This window comes from Excalfactoria chinensis, chromosome 1 (genome assembly GCF_039878825.1).
Source record: "Excalfactoria chinensis isolate bCotChi1 chromosome 1, bCotChi1.hap2, whole genome shotgun sequence".
Lineage (NCBI taxonomy): Eukaryota > Metazoa > Chordata > Aves > Galliformes > Phasianidae > Excalfactoria > Excalfactoria chinensis.
In genome coordinates, this window is record NC_092825.1 from 168,137,619 (window position 1) to 168,156,199 (window position 18,581).

An 18,581-nucleotide genomic window follows, 5' to 3' on the forward strand; every position below is an offset into this window, starting at 1 on the left:
TTAAATACCAGACAGGCAGATTTGCAGTCCTGTTTCTTTATTCAGACCCTTGCTAGTACGTAATGTTGCCCGACAAATCTCAGTTCATTTTCTCGTGGATTATCTTCTACAAACTCCTGTGTTAAAAGCAATGCTGCTTGTGCAAAAAGCATCACGAGCCTTCACTAAAATGTCAGCTACAAGGAACATACCTGTCCTCACATTTTATTATAGCGTGTCCATTTATGTGTAGTTTTTAGCTTAAAAGAAATTGTAATCATCCCCTCCTCATTCTCAAGCAAACATTGCTTTGGACAGAAAAAGAAAACCAAAACAAAAAAACATAACAGAATTACACCAAAAAAAGCATTTCTCTTGCTGCCACATGAGAGGTTTTCATGGGTAAGATACCACTGCATTGCTGCTGATGGTTTAAGATGTGCATTTAAGAGTATAGGGGTCAGCATCATATTAAGAGTGAATGTGATATTTGTACAAACTATGGCTTCCCAAACCTTAACTAGTTGTGGAAGCTGGGATTTGGGATTTGGGAAGCAAGAATTTGGGCTTCTTTCCAAGCTGCAGCAGCTTACCTGCTGCTATTTGAGCTTTTCGGAGACAGGAGCTAGAAGACTAACCCTGACCAGGGTAAATATTCCTTTACCACAAGGGACTGTGCCCAGAGGAAGGTAGGCAGGGGGTGCCTATGGTCTGGTGGTGTTGAAAGTTATCAGTTGAGGGGAACAAATTGGCTATGGATGAATTCAAGAGATAAGTAAATGCAGACATACAGCATCAAAATAACCAGACCCACTGCAGGGTTTTTTTCAGTTCACCAACAGCAGATGAAGCATCCAAATGCCTCTGTTGATAAGAAAGAGTGAGGACAGGTCAGGAAAAAATTCCATTTTAGCATAATCCAAAGTGCTTCTTTATCTGAGATAGTTTTCTGCTGGTTTTGGTTGCTGTGTGGATCAAGATGCTTATCAGTTAGTTCTGTCCCACTGAAACATCCTCTTATATCTGCATTGCTTCTTCCTATTTCCTCCCGCCCTCCAGAACAGCTGTTCACATTTTATTCTTCTTTTCTCTGGATAAGGATTTTCTTCGCAACATCCCAGGCAGCATTTTGACATCCCAGCTCTGTGATAAATGGGTCTCTGTGATGGATCAAGGAAATAATGAAGAGAAGATAAAAAGTATCCAAAGGTAGAGTTACGCATATTCTCTGTATTCTCCTTCTGTCAAATGATATCCCAGAATACAAAATCCCAAACATTGCATTCAAAACTTGCAATTAAGAACTCCACCAATTTAAATAAATGCTAAAATACCTTTGTATATGACAGAGAATTTAAACGCACATATATATTTAAGCCTATATGGGGCAATTTCTGACTCTCTTTTGTCATAAGTTTCTGCCTTTTGCGGATGCCAACAAATGAAACATCCTTTCATAAGAAACATGTATAATATTTACAAACTCGCTGTCCAAGACCTGGATTTCTGCCTGATACCAAAACCAGAGTTATCCACAGGGAAAATGGAGGTCCTGGGGGGAAGGGGAGCAAAAATCAGTTCCTCATATTTTCCCCCACATTCATCTCTAATGTTAGTGACTGTTTGGAAGATAGAATTGTAAATGAAACACTGGAGCTCAGTGACAAGGAAAGCCTCCACACTGCTAATGATACCAAGCAGAAAATGGGCAAAATTTATGTTACAGGGAACAGAGCTTTGTACACCAGTGAAACTGGTGCATATTTACATACATACGTACCTATGCCAACTAGATGGTGGGTAGTGACAACTGGACTTTTTGGTTCAGTGAACAGTCAACTGTCAAGCAATTTAGGTGAAATACAGAGTTATCTTAAAGGTTTTTACTTTTTCTAGTCAGTAATTTGAAGAATGACATTGGTACATGCTTTCAGGTTAATAGAACAACTTCCCAGAGCTAATGTTGTTCTCCTACGTTACATCTTTGGAGTACTACATGGCATAGAAATGCGATCTGAAGAGAACCAGATGAATGCATTTAACCTTGCCATCTGCATTGCGCCCAGCCTGCTCTGGCCTCCTGCTTCCTCAACTCCTGATATAGAAAGTGAATTCACAAAAAAGGTAGGAGACACCACAATGTAGCAAACACAGATAACCATATTCCTGTACAGTCTATTGGTTGCCAAGGTGAGAATAGTTGGTACCTCTTCAGATCAGTTCTCATCCTCTTATCAGCGCTTCAGAAACATTCATAAGTCTGTAATTATTATCTGTCTATGAAAAGGGGAGAGAGGTCATAAAGAAATACACAGTGCATTAGCAGAGGACTTCTGTCATTGAAAAGATCCCCATTTGTGATGGCCTTGAACAGGACAGAGTAAAAATGAAAAAGATATACGTGGGAAGACCAGCAGTATTTGGACTTTAGTCAAGGGTCAAAGGGATGTAGATGGGAGAGAGGACTGCAGTGGCTGTCAGGGAAAGAGATAATGGGATGAATGCCATCTACCAGCTACTCTTTTGATGAAGAAGGTGGAATTTGGCATGATGTGGGAAACATTTGGTAAAAACAACTCTAACGACAGGATATAACAGACAAGGCAGGGTGTTGTTGAGGAGATGCCACCTTGCTCTCTCTGTCTCCCTCATCACCTGCAGAGCCACGTCCCTGCATGCCCTTGCTCAGCATACCTGAGAGAGCTCAGGGATGGCTCATGGCAAGAGCTCAGGGCTGGGCCACCAGGGGATGGTCTGCCACGGGTCTGCTGGGGAGAGCACCTCCATTTAGACTATTTTAAACACTTCATGGATGAGTAGCTTGCTTGTGTTCCTCCTCTGTAAGATGAGTTTGCCCTGAATAAAATAATTCAAGATGTGACAGGACATCTCTCTCCTATTGCTTTGTTGCAGATTTCCAGTCTGGTGCAGTTTCTCACTGAGAATTGCTGCAAGATTTTTGGAGAGGAGATTAACTCCCTCTTTGGAGAAATCCTGATGACTTGCAAGAGAGAAAGTGGCTCAGGTAACGAAGATGAAGTTTTGATCTTATTAGCTAATCCCAGACCAACAAAGATCGACTATAGTAAGTGGAAGGAGGCTGTTCCCTCTTCACATGGCGTTCCCATGTACTCCTGTTGTCTTTTCCTTACCCAAAGTATTGGTGATAGTCAGTGATCCATCTTACCACAGAACTAAACCACACCACAAACAGCTTTCCCTAAGAATCCCATGCTCCTATTTGAGTCATCTGAACCAATAGATGAAAAAAGAGAGAGGGAGCTTAGGGGAAGGTGGGGGGGAAATAAATGAAGAAAGAAGGAGGAAGGGAGAGAGCAAGAAGATTTCATCTCAAATACTGAAATTGTGTTCTAGTGTCTTCTCAGTATTTCAGAAAGTCGGTGATCAACAAGAGTTAGGGTACAGCTCTCACTCTGTTATATTATGCTGTTTATCTTGCTCCACAGCTGCTGCTCTGAACAGCTTTTCTTGTATTCCCACAATATTAGGGCTGAAAGCATCATTTATTGTCAAGAGAGAGCTCTCCAGATGTTTAATGGAACAGGCAGGTTTTGCTTCTAGAGCAGCAAAGTCATAGAAGTGGGGACTGAAAATGGCCATCAATGTAGTTGTCTGATATACAGTATGTTCCAGAATATCATACTTACTCTTTTTCTCACCTCACCTCTCAGATCATAGAATCATAGAATCACCAAGGTTGGAAAAGACCTAAAAGATCATCCAGTCCAACTGTTCACCTATTACCAATAGCTCCCACTAAACCATGTCCCTCAACACAACATCCAGTCGTTCCTTGAACACCCCCAGGGTCAGTGACTCCACCACCTTCCTGGGCAGTGCATTCCAGTGCCTGACCACCCTTTCTGAGAAGTAATACTTCCTAATGTCCAGCCTGAATCTCCCCTGCCGTAGCTTGAAGCCATTCCCTGTGGTCCTATCACTAATGACACGAGAGAAGAGGCCGACCCCCAGCTCACTACAACCTCCCTTCAGGAAGTTATAGAGAGCAATAAGGTCTCCCCTGAGCCTCCTCTTCTCCAGGCTGAACATTCCCAGCTCCTTCAACCTCTCCTCATACGGCCTGTGCTCCAGACCCCTCATGGATTTTGACTGGAGGCTCAGGCCTCTCCTTAAATGATTTGTAAAGCTGCATTTCTGCAAAATAGATTTTGATACAACAGGTCTACAATGAAAGTGGTAATGGCATTTGTCCTGGTATGCCAGACTGACTCTGTTGATATCCAGAACTCTTCATGCACGACCTCCAGTGGAATTTGGTGAAATTTGACCTGTGCCCCTACCCAAAAAGAGAACCATGAACTTGAGTCATCAGTGTGCCCTTGCTGCTAAGAAGGCTGATGGTATTCTTGGCTTCATTAGGCAAAGTATCGCCAACAGGCAAAGGGAGGTGATCCTTCTCCTTTGCTCAGCACCATTGCGGCCACATCTGGTGTGCTGGGTCCATTTCTTCGTCCACCAGTACCAGAGAAACATGGGCTTGCTGGAGACGGTACAACAGATGACAAGATGATTCAGGGTCTGGAGCATCTCTCCTGTGAGGAGAGGCTGAGAGCTGGGACTGCTCTGTCTGGAGAAGAGGAGGTTTGGGGAGATTCCATCAGTGTCCATAGAAAACTGAAAGGAGGATGCAAAGAGGACATAGCCAGGCTCTGCTCAATGCCAAGACAGGGAGGCAGCTGGCACAAACTGGAGCATAGGGGGTTCCCTCTGAGCACCAGCTGATGGAGAGATGGAGCACTGGCACAGACTGCCCAGAGGCTGTGGGGTCTCAGAATCACAGAATCACAGAATGATCTGGGTTGGAAGAGACCTCAAGGATCATGAAGCTCCAACCCCCCTGCCTGGCAGGGCCACTAAACTTCCACATTTACTAGATCAGGTTGCCCAGGGCCCCATCCAACCTGGCTTTGAACACCTCCAAGGACAGGGCATCCACAGCCTCCCTAGGCAGCCTGTTCCAGGACCTCATCACTCTCCTAGTAAAGAACTTCCCCCTAACATCCAACCTAAATCTACCCTCTTTCAACTTAAATCCATTTTCTATTTCTCCTCCTTGGAGATCTTCCAAAGCTGCCTGGTCATGGCCCATGGGCACCCTGCTCTGGATGTCCCTTGCAGGGCAGCCAATGGACCCAGAGGTCCTGCTCAGCTGTGCTGGGACTGAGATCTCAAACCCATGGCAGGTTAATGTGTCTGAGGAAGTTTTCCAGCAGGCACTGAGGCATGGTAACTACCCATACCTGAACTCAGTCTGCTGCAAATGTGAGATAAGTCAGCTTAGCATAGCCCTGAGCAAAAGAGATTAATGTAATTCCAATTATCACATCTACAGAGCAGGGTACATGTGTGCAGGGCTTAGCTGAATGAAGTATGCCCTGTTTTCTTCAGTTGTTTAGAAGAGAGAATGAAAGGTTAAATGATGTTTTCACTGTTCAGTAACAAAAAGAAAGAAACATTCAATAATTTTCTGATTTAATATGCTATATATAAATTATTGTTCAGAGCTGGATTTTTTTGTACTACTCAAGTCTTCACATAAAAAAAAAAAAAACCAACACCAAAACACAAAGAAACCTTGTTTGTCCCATTACTCTGTGTTTCTTAGCTGAAGAGAACCAGAACTGCAACTTACCACTAATTTCAAGTATTTTTAGACAGCGTTTGTTTCTGAAATTACTGACATTTCTGTTCAAAGAGACTTTAATAAATGGCCAGTGTTCCTAAAATTAAAGGATACTTGCAAAAATAAATGCATGTAGGCAGGGTGGTTTTGTCACTGACATGCTACCACTTGGTTTGTCCTTGCAGATGTGGCTTCCCTCCATCTGAACGACTCTTCCTACGACAGCCTGGAAAATGAGGCAAATGATGAAGCCGACTCCTCTTCCAGCGACTGGATCAAGAACCGAGATCAGGATAACAGGAGCAGGGAGTCCATCTTCACCTTGAGTGACGGTGATTCAGAGCAGACTGAGGTGGATGAAATCCAAAATAAAACCAAATCGAAACAGTTGACAATTTCTGTTGATGTACACCGTAAGTTTGCATCGCAAGAAAATTCAGAGAAGGAGTCTCTCTGCTCCAGCGCATTGGGCTTCACTTCGGCAACTACCTCAGGTGTCCTCAAAACCTTAAGGAGACACAGGCGCTCCTCAGAGCCCGCCATCGGCCTCCTTGCCCCCAGTTTTGCCCACGCTGGTGATGGTCATGAGAAGGCAGCACGCAAAGCCAGCTGTGATGTTGTCCTCTCTTATGAAGATGAAGACTATCTCCATCAGCTTCGGTCATTGCAAATGGAGGGACAAAAGCTTATCAATCAGAGCTTGATCATAGGGATTAACGTTGGTAGAAGTGACAACACAAACCAAAATCTTGAAAAGAAAGACTTGTCCCATTGCCTTCTGCCTCCAACGCCAGAAGGATTAAATATTTGCTCAGGATTTAGCTCTTCTAGCCTGTCTTCTCCCGGCACATCTCCATCTCTGTCATCAATGAGCTCCCTGGACAGTGCTTTCTCTCAGTTTTCTGACCAATCTGTATTTACCCCAACTGAAACCTCCTCCCCTTTTGATATCAGCACTTTTCAACCAGTAAAGAAACAGGAAGAGACTGCTGCTGAGCCTCCTGATGACTATTTGGTTGCACCCAGTAGGGTGCCGCCATCTCCACAGCCTACTGAGGCTTTGGCAGAGGGGAGCTTGCTGGAGCCCAACAGCAGGCTGGCACCTCTGAAACTTACTGCAGGAGTCGATGGCTATCTGGTTAAGCCCAGCATTCAGCCATTACCTCTGAAAGTCGCAGAAAGAGACAGACTTCATGATCTGAGATCAAAGAGGAGGTCTAGGAGAGGACTGCAGCAATCCAAAGTTTGAAGAGACTGACCAAAGCTCTTTTTTTGCAGAGGAATCTTAACACTTAAAATAAACACCATAAAGAAAATGCCTTCGGTGTTAACGCGTGTTCATTTTAAGTTCGGTATCCAGGTTGTTCAAATCCAATTGAGCAGTCCCTGAACTCATGGGTTTTCTTTTTCCAGGAAACCGTTAAAGTTCCTACATCACGCTTTGCAAAAGGCTATTGTAAGAATAATCCAAATTGCTGAAAGCAAGCAAACAGAAACTCCTGAAACTCTGACGAGGTCCCAGGCTCTAAGTAAGAATGCGCCCTGCTCTCAGAGCCCCTTGGGCAGCAGGGCTCCTGCTGGGACACCCCATGACCACTTGTGTGTTGAGCCTTGCCCATGTGAGTCCCAGTCGTGTGTGCTTTGACGTAGCGTGCAAAGTCAGTGTAGATCCCATAACTGTGGTATTATACTACTGTTTTGAAACCGATAGGAATGACCTTGGTTGTCCTCCAAGGAATAAGTGTATTGTTTTCTGTATGTTTCTGGGGTACGTTCGATAGGTGTAGTTATTTCTTTCATGCTGCAACGGAAAGAAAAGAAATAAGCTCAAAAATATGTAAAGATAAATGCTGAAGCTTGTAACTAACACCTCCCTGCTCTGTGTGTCATTTATTGTGCTTTGTTGGCTGTTCTGTTCATGTTTAAGTTGTGAATAGTTTCTTAACATCGCTGTAAATGGCGTTATGTATTATTGCAAGCAGAACACATGTAATTTTATTATGCAGCACCTAAAACATCATATAATATATTAAAAGTATTGCATTATCTAAATGCTTTGAGTTTGTATAATATATCCTGATAAATTTTGCTATTATATATGTTCTGAAAAAATGTGTATTTTTGTACTTGCAAAAACTGCTGCTAATTTTATGAGTTCTGTTCTGTTGTTACAGCACTGGTTCTGATGTGTATGCATTCAATGCTATGTATTAAATATTATTTGTTATGTCATCCATTCAGTTTATGTTCCCTGTGATGTTTTTTAGGTGGTTATTTCTAGTTCTGCAAACTATCACCAAAGCAAAAGTCCCCGCAGTGCTACCGTGGATGTTGCCCAGGAAAGGAGGGCAGCATTTTTTCTCCTCTATGGGTGCCATCAGTCAAAGTGCATGTTGTCATGCTCTTCACTTTGGCCAGTTTTCATATGATTCAAACAGGAATTCCAACCATTCTGCTCTTCCTCTGGAAAAAAAAAAAGTAAAAGATTGTTTTCTGCTAACGGGACACTCTTGCCAATATGGAGGTGCAGAGATACCTTCAGGCAGTAGATACTGGGGCAGGGAGAGAGGAAGGAGAGGAGCAATATCTGTTATTTAACATCAGCAGGATTACGGAGGAGGCAAGAAGGAATGACAAGGTTAAAGAAAACACATCCAGGCATGTGTGCGTGCATGCAGCACTTCTGAAATTGCGTGCATTCATGAATTAGCCTTCCATTCTCAAAAGCTCTCCCCCACTCCAGTTTGTACAGTCCAATCCTGGAGTTTCAGATCCTATTCTATTCAAGTACCCTCTGGTAAAGCTACTTATGCTCCCCAATTGCTCAGCACTCCTGAAAAATGCAAACACTGCCCAGTGCTATAAGCCATTTCCAGTTGGTCTCAGTTAGAAAGCTTGCTAGCTCAGTACCAGACATAATGGAAATCTCCATCAGCTTTGGGGTGGGTGTTCACAAAGTTAAAATATCCTTACCTGAAGATACAGAATCGAAGGTTGCTGGTTGGGTCTCTAACCTTGCTTGTGGTTCTACCAGTGAACAGAGAGGTGTTTGCAGACAACTTCGTCATGCAATTAAATACCACGCACTTGGTACTATACCAGCATGTTTACGAGCTCAAATACTTAACTACTAATTCTTTTTTTTTCACATTTCTCATATTTATCTATTTTAATAAAAAATGGCACTATGCAGCATCTGGTCTGTAATAGTCACTTTCCAAAGGTAAAACCCTTCATGTGTATTTTGAGACCTGCCATCTAACAGCTCTGCAATATGCACCTCCTTCAAAGCAAAAGAAAGAAAAAGAAAAAAGATGTTATTTTGAAATAAAACAGCTACTCCGCGTTTCTATTCAGAACAGCAAAAAGCACATTGCCACCCTGCCAAGATTACATCAAGGAGCAAACGCTGATTCATTGCAACAATAATAAAGCTTTAGAAAAATCTCTAGTCTCTACAATATAAATGTTCTGTCCTAGAAGTGGTATCTTCCAGCAAGTCATTTATCTCCTCTAGGCTGAAGTTAAAGTATATCCAAGAGCGCTTCAATGTGAAACAAATTACGTGTCAGCTTTTGAGCTGTAGCTAATGTTAGAGTGCTTTCAAATTTAAACATATGGTGAACAAGCTGGGTGTAGACCCAGCGCAATTTAATACACGCTCCTGTCTTGAAAGACATGCACCCTGCTGCTGCACAAGGCTCATTCTGTGGCAGTCACTAAAACGAGCACTAATGGAGAAAATCACTGTCTGCAGTGCTTACTAAAGGAATTAAATGCTATTGAGTTCTAAAATGAATTGTACTGAGCCTTTTCAGAGTGTTGGATGTGACCTTGAGGACTCCAATATGTGGCGGCTCCAGGTGTGCTGTGGTTGGGGAGCCAACATCCGTGTACCAGGGCTCTCTGCTGGTCTTTCCCCTGAGCATCAGGGAGGTGAGACAGGAATAATATTTCAGTCATCTGGGAAATACTGAAAGTGACCTTCGGAGTGAAGCTGTCCTTTGGCCATGCTTCCAACCGCCAGGCTTCTGCTAACACCCACTGGTACAACTTCTTCCTTATTCTTGAGACGTACTTTTACCCCAGGATTTGGTGGTCTACATTCCCTTTCTAGCTTTGCTCTCAGTGTGCTCTGTGACATTTGGCACTCACCTGCCTCCTCTGTTCCCTGTTTCCATTTGTATGACTGGTCTTACAATTGCAGAACCATAATAAAATCTAGGTTGGAAAAGGTCTTCAGGATCACCAAGTCCAACCATCAACCTGACCAACCAAGCCCCATCATTGAGCCGCATCCCTTAATGCCACAACCACGTCTCATAAATGCCTCCAGGAATCAGGACTGCTCTGCACAGTCTATTCCAGTGCTTTACCTCTCTCTCCAAGAAGAAATTCTTCCTCGTGCCCATCACCTTAAGAAGGACATAGCAGTATGTACACAAAGATGGTTGTTCTATTTTCTGTCCCCTGAAGCCTGATTTTCATCCATAAAAACATAGCAGCACAAGATTATTCAGGACGGAAGGGACCTCAGGATGTCCCCGGTCCAACTCCTGACCTCTGGTGCAAACCCTCCTGGGATTTGTAATTCTACGTAGCCAAAGGAAGGATAGTAGCATCCCAGCGGTTCACTGCTATTCATCAGGATGGGGGGAATTTAGCAAAAGGTCACTGTCTGACACCTGAATAAAGCCTGTTGGAATAGACAGTGCTGCTGATTCTGAGAATCTAAAAAGTTTCTATGAAATCAGCAAAAGCTGTGTCTTACACTCAGCCTTCAGCTTGTCTTTATATTCAAATTGTATGCTTACAACATTATGTAACAGATACATGCACCCTGGACCCCGAACAGCACAGTACAGTAGGGAGATGTCCTCAGTGACACCACTGAATGGTCTGATGTACTCACAAGGCCTGAGGAATACCCTGGAGGAGGACCCCATTGGAGCACACTCGGGCCCTTCCTATGATGTCTGCTGGTGGATGGAGCCCCCAGTAAGTGCTCAGGGATCCCAGACAGCTTCCTCTCCCTCACAGAGGGTTTCCCTTGCTCCCTGAGCTGACCACATCTCTGTATGGAGGCCACTGTGGGGATAAACTAATTGACCCACCGGTGTCCACAGGGAAATGCAGTTGGTTAAAGGTGCTGAATATTTCTCTTAGGATACGGCTGTCACACAGAGCCTAAAGGTTCTGGACATCACTGTCCTTTATAAATATGTACAATTCACTTCGTAATGGGTTTTTCTTAAGAGCAGGTTTGCTCCAGGCCTTATTTTGTCTGGATTTCTTAATGGCTTCGCTACAAATGTCAGCAGTTCCTTGAGGACAGGCAGTCTGGTAGCTACTGCCAGCCGCATTCAGTTGAATGTTTCAGAGTTTAGCCATTTGGTGACCTTATTGTAAGGGAGGTGTTTTCAATGCAGAAATTATTTCTTTGCACTTGATTGTCTTGTCACAAACTATTTCCTTCAAACTGCTGCAAATCTGCTCCGTAAGGCAGCTGTAATTCTGATGTTACAGGGGAAGGAAGGCTCAGTCCTCATGCTTTTCCTCCTCCTTTGTTAATGCAAGTGACCAACTGAAAATGTCGTACTTGGACAAACCAGCTTTGGATGAAATGCCCTTGAAGGCCCTGAGACGAGCTGTCCCTGTAGCAGAGCTGAGCGAGGCAGCTTGGCAGAGCAAGAGGACAAAAGAAGGCAGCGTTTGGGTGCTCTGTTGGCACAGCTGCTTACAAAATGAATGTCTGGACACCACTGTCCTGTTTCTATTAGTGTTTTTGACTCCACGAGTACCAAGGTGAGCAGGCAGCCAAGGATGTCCAGGCCTCAGTGTCCTTTTCCAGCAGAAATGGGTCTCTGTGGATCAGAGCAGTGAAAGATGCACTTCATCGCTCCTGCCCATCTGAATAGCTCCATGGCACAGTGTCTCCCTACTAAATATTTGCAGAAATGTGCAGAGGGAAAACCAGGTCCATACATTTTTCTCTTACTATTTATTTCTAAGATCTATGCAAACTCAGATGAATTTTCACTGCCCGCAAGAAACGGTTCAAGGGTGAGCATCCAAATGATGCTGTACTCCTCCGTAGAACCATTAAACCTTTAAGGCTGGAAAAGGCTTCTAAGATCAGAGGCCCATCCCCCACCATGCCCACTGGCCATGTCCCTCAGTGCCACATCTCCATGTTTCTTGAACCCCTCCATGGACAGTGACTGCAGCACCTCCCTGGGCAGCCTGTGCCACTGCCTCACCACTCTTACTGAGTATGAATATTTCCTAAAATCCAACCTGAACACCCCTGGGGCAACTTAAAGCCAATTCACTCTCATCACAGTTTGTGTAAGAAGAGGCTGACCCAGACCTCACCATGTCCTCCTTTCAGGCAGAGAGAAGTAAGGTCTCCCCTGAGCCTCCTCTTCTCCAGACTGAACCATCCCAGCTCCCTCAGCCGCTCCCCATAAGCCCTGTGCTCCAGACCCTTCACAGCTTCATTGCAATAAGAGTCTGCAAGGTGAACCTCAGCAGCATGCCTGGCCTTGGGCTTGGCTTAGAGTATAAATAGTCCCAGAGAAGCGCAATAATGTCATCTGTGTGCTTAAATTCCTCACTAGGCAAAAGCCCACGTGCCTATTTTCTAAATAAATTAGAAACCAAACCAGATGTTCCTGCGTTCCTGGAAAAATTGCTCCCTATCAAGTTTCTGCTCTCCACTTTAATTTCTATTGCAGAGATCTCTCTATTATTTCGTAAAGTAGAGACTTAGCAAATATTTCTTCATTGCGGTGAGGACTAAGAAAAAGTGCTCAGTATTTGTGTGTTCCCATTTGAAAAATGAAGAATGTATCCAATAAACCATTTGGAAAAGCCAAAGTCTGAATGTTTTGCATTATTTTTTTACCTTGGGACACGAGTTTACAATAAGCTTGTCTGAGGTGTGTAAACCGGGCAGCACAGCAATTAGTTTATCACACAGAGACTGGAGGATCCAACTTCTGCCATGAATGTTTACTATGTAAATTCTTCACTTTTCTCACCTTCAAATGGAACGTAAAAGCCACGGGTCTGTGAACAAAGCCCTGCTCTGATGGGAGACTTGTAGTGTTCACACAGCCCACATACGAGTGCACTCAGCATCCCACTTGGAATCTGTAGGTTCACATAAAGAAATGAACGCTCCCACATCCGATTTTCTTCCATGGCCATCCCAAAATCAGGCTCTGGAATGTAACAGAGCCAAAGTGTGGGATTTATTGCAACAATTCTGTGCCATGCGTTGAGCCAGGAGATGGGCAGCCTGCACACAGGGCTGGGCCTCGCCTGCCAACAGAGATGCTCCCACTGTCTGTGAGGGAGGGAAGGTCTCACCTCCTACATGGGCATATGTCAGGGTCTCTGGGCAGGTTTAAGAGGCTCATTCTCAGGATGATGAAACTTGATCCTAACCATTTCTATAAGCGTCATGCCCTCAGCTCATGCCATCTCCCGAGCACCACGTCCCAACTGATGGCAGTGAAGCCGGGACCCCAGTCAGTGCATCTGAGTGCTGTCTTCACATAAAGCTCGAGGGACGTTCGTCTGAGCACCCAACCAACCCAAGGTAATGCATCAGGCTGCAGGCAGAAGGCTGGGTTGCTGTCATATATTTTCCTCTCAGCAAATGTGTACAAAATAGGTCAGTCTGAATGTTACAAGCTCAGCCTGTTTCCTTGCTGATGCCCGATTTCAGCTTTTTCTTTTATGTAGGTGTTATTGATTACAAGGAGCTGACAAAAACATGTACTTAAGATTCCTTTTTCTGTCAGCTTATGTATTTCCAAAGGAAAAAATACACTTGGAATGATCTTTTTTAACAGAAAAACAAAACCTTCTAACAAAGGTGACCTTATTCTTTAGAAGAAACAAACAAACAGAACAACGACAAAAAGCAGCAAACAGAAATGTTGTGTGAAAAGCCTGGAAAACTCCCTGCTTTCATTCGTTTTCCATGAGACTCAAACCAAAGATGCAGTGATGTGTTGCCATGTGCCCCATGTTCAGGCTGCTGGAGAGGGAACTTCCACATTGAGTGCAGCTCTGGAAGACCCTATAGGCGCCGTCCTTGAGAGGCTGCCCAGTACTACTCAACCCAGGGGCTTCACTGACAGACACATCACAAATAGTGATGGAATTAGAGCTTTCTGACCAAATACCTCAGAGGAACAACTCCTTCCAGTGGTGGGATCCCGGAGCATGAAGACAGGGCAGCCCACACACCCACCCAGTGCTGGGACCATCCATGGAGGAAGAGCCACCCAGCAGATTTGGGGCCGGAGATGGCACCTGCACTGCCTCCTTCCTTGGGTACAGCCCTCTGCCTTTCAATAGCCTTTTACTGGATGAAGCTGTGTAGGAGAGGTTTATATTTGTCCGGATACAGAATGGATGAGTTTGACAGGTAACACAGAGCCTGACACCAAAACCAGCACAAGAGGGTGTCAGCTGCATCTCTGCTTTGTAGGCTTACTAATGTCCTGAGTCGGAAGGGACCCATGAGGATCATCGAGGCCAACTCCTGGCTCCACACAGCACCACGCATCCTGATCCCCAGTGTGTACAAAAGGCTGGGTATACGTACATGTGTGTTCTATGTATTCACAGATGAGGAGCGTGCCCAGCATTGCTTTGTGCTGTTTCCCCATTAGCAGGACACAGAGGCCATCACCCTCCTCCTGCCGCCCCCAGCACACTCACACATGCTCACAATTAACAAAAGCCCCGTGCTGCAGGTTGGCTGCACAGATTGCTGAAGGGACGCCGCTGTGTGCAGCAAAGAGCAGCAGAGGAAGCCGATGGGGTTGGCCAACAGGAAAAATAAAAGGCTGCATTCTTCAGATCATTTACTTGCAATGAATAATTCAGTGCGCCTCTGCTGTGAAGCTGAATTAAATACAGAGCACAGTCACCATGAGATGTCCAAACACAGGGCACTATTCACTCCTAGCACAAGGAAATATTCTTTACTATCATTAATTATCTTCCACGCAAAGCCACAGCCATTTCTGTACGTTGTGAGAAAGAGTAAGAGGAGAATAAGAGCAGAGAGCTGCCATCCCTTCCCTCGGGTTTCCTTTCTCTCTGCAGATATGGGCTGGAATGGCAAGGAGAGATGTGCCATTGCCCCACAGCCTCACTGCCACAGCTCAAGGATCCTCAACACAAGAAGAGGTCAATACCATAAAGGGGTTCCCTGAGCAGCTCCGAGGATTTGGGTTGCTCTGGGTAAAGCTGAAAGAGGCAGAGATGCATTTGCCTTTGGGAAATGGGTTAACAGCCTGGGTGCCCCATCTACCTTCTGCATTTCCTAGCACTTAATGAGCCTGCGTGCTAATTAGCTCTCTGAAGTCTCTTATCTGAAATGCCAAGCTTTAGTAAAACCAGAAATGCAGATGCTTGGCAATATTGTTATTATTGCTGCGGGAGAGACTGGGGAGCAGCTCTTTGCAAGCAAAACAGGAGGCATGGGGCTGTTGTCTGGTGGCTGCACAGCTTGTCTGCACACCGTGCTCTTTGCAGATGATACTGTGGGCTGCAGGCAGAAGTGGGCGAAGATTTGTGGTCAAAATATTTTTCTCTAAGAAAATACAATTTTAAGTTAAATTGAAACACCCGATAAGTGCATATCTATTTTGCTTCATCGTTTCAGTTTAAAAAGCACAGAAGGTCCTCCTCCCCTCATTCACAAAAGTCCACATTTCTTCTGCTACGAGTCACAGCAGATAGCTGCTCAGGATACAGCTGGAAGGAAACAGTCCTGCCCAGGACTTCTAGGACTTCACAGGGGCTTTCAAGCAGGAGGGGGACCGCCTTTTTACAGTGGGAGATAGTGGGTCATTTTGATATTAGATTTTCTTGCTGTTATTTGTTTCACAATGTAGACCCCTAGTTTCACACCCAGAGAACTGAGTCACTCTCTGGAGATGCAGAAGTGAACAGGTCAGGAGAGAGCTCCACAGAGCTGCTTCCCAAGCAGACACCCACAGGAGCTCTCATTTGGTGATTGCTCTTCCAGCGCTCCTTTTGTACGTGCCATGTTTCCTGCCCACAGTCAGCTTGCTTTGCTATTGTACCATCAGAAATCCAGACAGAGGGTACCCACTGCCTCCTGCATCTCCTGCTATCCAGGTGACTATCAGAGACTATCAGAAATTAAGAAGGAAACTGCTCACAGGACAGGCAGAAGAAACAAGCAATCAGCGTTTTGAATACCAGATTGTACTGTTAATAGTTCTATTTGATCGATACATTGTTCAGAATCAAATACATTGTTTTTTCCCAGTTTCTACCTATATTTGAATTGGACAGATTCTGAGCCACCAGTACACATGCTTTTGGGTCCTCCCATTTTTTTTGCTGCCTGTGACCGAGCACCAGGTCCCGCATCAAGCAGCATGCTGGATATGGGCACAGGGCACGTGTTCCATGAAGCTCCCTGCTCCAGCCTGCCCAGAGAGGTGGTGGATGCGCCTTCCCTGGAGACACTCAAGGTCAGTCTGGGTGGGGATGTGAACGCCTGATGGAGCTGTGGTGCCCTTGTTCATGGCAGGGGAGTTGGACTACATGGCCTTTAAGGGTCTCTTCCAACTCAAACGACTCTGATTTTATGATTATGCTCCACTGGGGAAGGGGAGCAGTGATGGGTGCAGCTGTGCCAGCGGGCAGCCAGCAGAGGGGCTGCGCTGCTTACTCACTGCCTATCATTTTTGAGCAACTGACTTAAGTCTTCTTCTTCCAAAAGAAGAAAACTCCAGGGAGAGCTTCAAACACTTCTACAATATGCATTTGACTAACCGCATCAATTTAATTTATTGCTATTTCTCACATCCTTTCATTTTCTCATTCCTTCTCGTGCTGGTTTTGGGTAGAGGATTAACCAGGCAAATCTCTGGCTTTATCCCTCCCTGCCTCAGGCTAATGAGCAAGCTGCAGTGCAGTGCCTTCAGCCCATCTCCTCATTAAGCCAAGAACATGTTTTGCTCTCTCAGGGTGGCTGCAGGGCTCTCTGCGTCCAAAATTGCTCCTGTGCTCATTAACATCTGAGGATGCCACTCAGCAGCGCAGACAGCAAGGTGGGACGGTGATCCTTGCCCAGCCCCAGCAGCAACCCTCTAGATTTGGTTTGATCCCCTTCACTTAGAACTCGGATTGAAGGCCATCTGGTCATTGCCACCTCAGATTTTCTTCCAATCCACCCTACACCATTTTAATGCAAATCCTGCCACAAGAAGTGCTGCAAAGCAAGGCTCTGCCTTATACAACAGCCCCAGGGACACGGTGCAGAGAAAGGATGCTTGTGACCACCCAGGGACTCGCAGAGTTAGCAATAACTGCAGTAAAGCTGGGGTGAGAGAGGAGCACCCAAAGTGGGGAGCTGCAAGAGTTCACCCACTCTCAACTTCAGACACAAGGAGACTAAGATTCAGGCAGGGCAGCATCACCTGAACTGGTGCTGTCACAGGGAATGGAAGGAAGCAGATGGCTAATGGAGTCTTTAGGATTTAGGTGGAATTCTGGTGTCCTTAGCTGGAATTTAGATAAAATCCTGCTTCAGGTGTGACTTAGGACTGTTTCATCTGTGAAGTGCATTGAAGAGCAGTCAGAATCCCTCCAGAAGTGGCCTATGCAGAACAGAGTGAAGCAGCAGAATTTTGGTGCACTGCACATCCCAGAAGCTGCCCGAGGGCTCCTTGCCAGCAGCAGGCTGCACCCACCCCTTGGCAGCAGCAGCCACAACCAACCACGTAAGTGCTGCTTTGAACTACTGAGGTGGCTACTGCATGTGTAGGTGCCCTTGCAACCCCTCGGGCTGCCCAGGGGTGACCTTCTCCTCATTTAATGGGGAAAAAAGCCAAGAGTGGGTGTGTTGGTGGAATTTATCAGGTAGAAACCTGGCTCAGGAGTAAAAGTCAGGTCTCCTCATGTTCAGCTTTTCTGGCCCCGCTCAGGAGCTCCTACATCTCCTTGAGCTCCTGAGACAAGCTATGATTTTAAGCGTAATTGCTTTCAGGAGCCATTAATTCTATTCTTATCTTACACTGTAACAAAAGCTTACCAATAACGTCATTACTACTGATAGGGAATATCCACTAAATGCATTTAAATAACACAATTAATGCATTACCCTTTTTATCCCATGCGCTGTTTGATGTTTGGCCCAAAAGGTGAATGTCACATTTCCTTTCTCAGCTCTATCGTATTTATAGAGGACATCTTTCAAAGATCATTTCCCCAGAAAGAGTCACCATTGAGAAGGGAGTTGTCATAACATGGAAAAAAATAAAGCAGCACACACACACACACACACACACACACACACACACACACACACACACTGACCTCACTCATTACAGATGTACATTGTACAGAACAAGAGACTTTGAGTAAATTTAGGTGGATCTTTCTATTTCATTCAAAGGACAATGATTAAGCAGAGGGGGAACACATTGCCCAAAGAAGTGGTGGATGCTCCATCCCTGGAGACACTCCAGGTCAGGCTGGATGGGGCTCTGAGCACCCGATGGAGCTGAAGGTATCCCTGTTCTTGGGGTGAGGGGTGGGGAGGGGGAATAGATGGCCTTTAAGGATCCCTTCCAACTCAAATGATTCTATGGTTCTATGATTCTATGACATATTATTGCATCTTGTTGCATAGTTACTGCTAAAACTGGGATAGTAAAAACTTCTGAGCACAGACATCCATCAAATGTAAGATTTAAAGTCACTCTAGGGCACAGCTAGGCACTGCAGGCCCAAGGCAGCAGATAAATGTGTTGGGAAGTACCAGGCTGGTCCTTAAAATTGTAAGAAAAGAGACCAACACCAGAGAACTAGAGATGACAGGCCAACAACAAACAACAAACAAGCCAAGATCCTGAACTGAAGAGATTAAGAG

At 45.1% G+C, this 18,581-nt stretch overlaps 1 protein-coding gene across 1 annotated transcript in view; it reads left to right on the plus strand.

The window, feature by feature from the left end:
- ARHGAP20 (Rho GTPase activating protein 20) overlaps nucleotides 1–7,880 on the plus strand; it is a 60,877-nt gene extending 52,997 nt beyond the window's left edge. The window contains exons 12-15 of the mRNA XM_072326605.1: nucleotides 1,079–1,188; nucleotides 1,914–2,103; nucleotides 2,893–3,004; nucleotides 5,830–7,880. Coding sequence (XP_072182706.1) covers nucleotides 1,079–1,188; nucleotides 1,914–2,103; nucleotides 2,893–3,004; nucleotides 5,830–6,893 — 1,476 coding nt within the window. The 3' untranslated portion in view covers nucleotides 6,894–7,880. The remainder of the gene's footprint in view (nucleotides 1–1,078; nucleotides 1,189–1,913; nucleotides 2,104–2,892; nucleotides 3,005–5,829) is intronic.
- Nucleotides 7,881–18,581: the final 10,701 nt, after the last annotated feature.